We start from the raw sequence: 2,234 nt of genomic DNA on the forward strand, positions 1-2,234 counted from the left end.
TCCCCCGCCCCTGCCCTGCCCTGTCGCTCCCCAAGACAGAGTCTCACTCTGTCCCCAGGCTGGAGTGCAGTGGCATGATCTTGGCTCACTGCAAGCTCCGCCTCCCGGGTTCACGCCATTCTCCTGCCTCAGCCTCCTGAGTAGCTGGGACTACAGGTGCCCACCACCTGTAGTTTCTTAATGAAGTTATTAAAGAGCAATGAGGAAGAAAACAGAACCAAACCGAAGAACTTGGATTTTCTTTGTTCAGTTGGATTGATTCATCCAGTGGATTATAACATCTTGCCACTTACCTGTCAGTTCAATGGCCTTCCCAAATGCATGACCTTGTTGGTCTTTTATGGGCCATCATAGATAGGAACAGATAAGATGCATTAAGTTGCCCCGAAAAGGATTTTCAGGCAGGTTCCCTGAACTCAAGGGTGTACATCCAGTTAGTTCTTAGAGTACTGTTGAGGAGATGGCAGCTCCAAATATCAAGCTCCTTTGTAAAACTTGGTTGTTAGCATTTGGACTATGTCCAGGTGGAAACCATCCATACCCCCATTTAACTGAGCAGCTCCTGTGTTTTAAACCATGCTGTCGAGAATGCCTGGATAGTTTCCATAAAATCTTAATATAGCCATAATGCTGGGTTTGTTTTTTTTTAATAAAACCAGTTTGCCAACTTATGGTATTAACTATATGTTTTAAAACATCCCAACTCTGGAGTCAGAGAGTTGATGGAAGGTCTTATGGAGACAGATTGGTTGAGGCCAGCCTGAGTTTACATGTGGGTGGTTGTTATGCATGTCACATGAAGACATCCTTGATTGTAGCACTAGTTAGGAAGAAAGGGCACTACACTATCACAGGAATGACAGACACAAACAATAATTATTGTGCTGTTGAGAACAAGTGTCAGGTGCTTTTATGTACATTGCCTTATTAAACTTGCCAGGCATCGTGGAGGTGCTCCAAATTATTCCCATCTTACAGATGAGCAAAGCAAAGCTAGAATGATAGTCCTTCCTCCTGAAGTGTACACAGTCCAGTAGGAAGATGGACTGGTCGTGCCCACTTATTCTGAATGGATATTTTGGCTACAAACATACAGAAGAGCCCTCTGAGTCACAATGCTCCTTAGTAAGAAAGTTTGAATGCAGGCCAAGGGCCCAGTGAGTTCAAAGCTCCCTCTCATCCTGCTGAGTTGCCCTTCCTCACAGGATTTGATAAGTTCAGGGATTTAGTATACCAAAGTTTTCCTTTTGTACCTGGACACAACATTCCTACAACCTGGTGGGATGTAGTCCCACAAGAAATTATACTGCTCTGTTTTTGATGACACAAAACTGGGTCAAAATTGTTTTATGTAACTAAAATGTCATTATTTCTAAAGTTTTCTGTAAGTGCTATGAAAATTTCATTACCAAAGAGAATAGAAAGACTGTGAAAATGTTTTCCGGATTGCTATAACCAATACAGGAATTACATTATTTTTTAGATCAATTTTGAAAATATTTTACTAAAATCAATTGATATTCATTACAACCCTGGCCATCCTTTTACCAAAGCTTTTATCATTGAAAATGTTTCCTTTGAGATTTTAATTTGAAATTTAAGAACTGCAATGCATTATTGCAGAGCAATAACCCACTTTCTAGCAATTTCATATATTCTTCCCCATGTAGATGTTTGATCTGCTACTTGGATGCAATTTTGGTAGCAAAGTGACTGTGTAATGGGGCAAGGAAGAAATGACTGTTATTTTCTTAATCAGATTAATTCTTAATCAGAATACATGATTTGGTACTTAGAATTTAAAAATACTGCAGCCGGGCATGGTGGCTCACGCCTGTAATCCCAGCACCTTGGGAGGCCAAGGTGGGCGGATCATGAGATCAGGAGATCGAGACCATCCTGGTTAACACGGTGAAACCCCGTCTCTATAAAAAATACAAAAAATTAGCCGGGCATGGTGGTGGGAGCCTGTACTCCCTGCTTCTCAGGAGGCTGAGGCAGGAGAATGGCATGAACCCCAGAAGCAGAGCTTGCAGTGAGCCGAGATCGCACCACTGCACTCCAGCCTGGGCGACAGAACGAGACTCCGTCTCCAAAAAAAAAGAAAAAAAAAGAAGAAGAAGAAGAATTAGAAGAGGAATCCACCAGAAGCTTAAAAGGGGCATTCACTGACATCAAAACAAAGCCAGAAGTGAGTCATCTGGAAGGAAGTGGAAAAAAAAAAAAAAAAAAAA

General features: G+C 41.8%; 1 protein-coding gene across 1 annotated transcript in view; it reads left to right on the forward strand.

Moving 5' to 3' along the window:
* The window catches only part of AFF2 (ALF transcription elongation factor 2), a 402,781-nt gene that overhangs the window by 244,611 nt on the left and 155,936 nt on the right, over positions 1-2,234 (forward strand). Inside the window, exon 7 of the mRNA XM_017882824.1 lies at positions 2,005-2,035. Within this exon, the coding sequence (XP_017738313.1) occupies positions 2,005-2,035 (31 nt within the window). The remainder of the gene's footprint in view (positions 1-2,004; positions 2,036-2,234) is intronic.

Source organism: Rhinopithecus bieti, unplaced genomic scaffold (genome assembly GCF_001698545.2).
Source record: "Rhinopithecus bieti isolate Rb0 unplaced genomic scaffold, ASM169854v2 scaffold_13744, whole genome shotgun sequence".
Classification (NCBI taxonomy): Eukaryota; Metazoa; Chordata; class Mammalia; order Primates; family Cercopithecidae; genus Rhinopithecus; species Rhinopithecus bieti.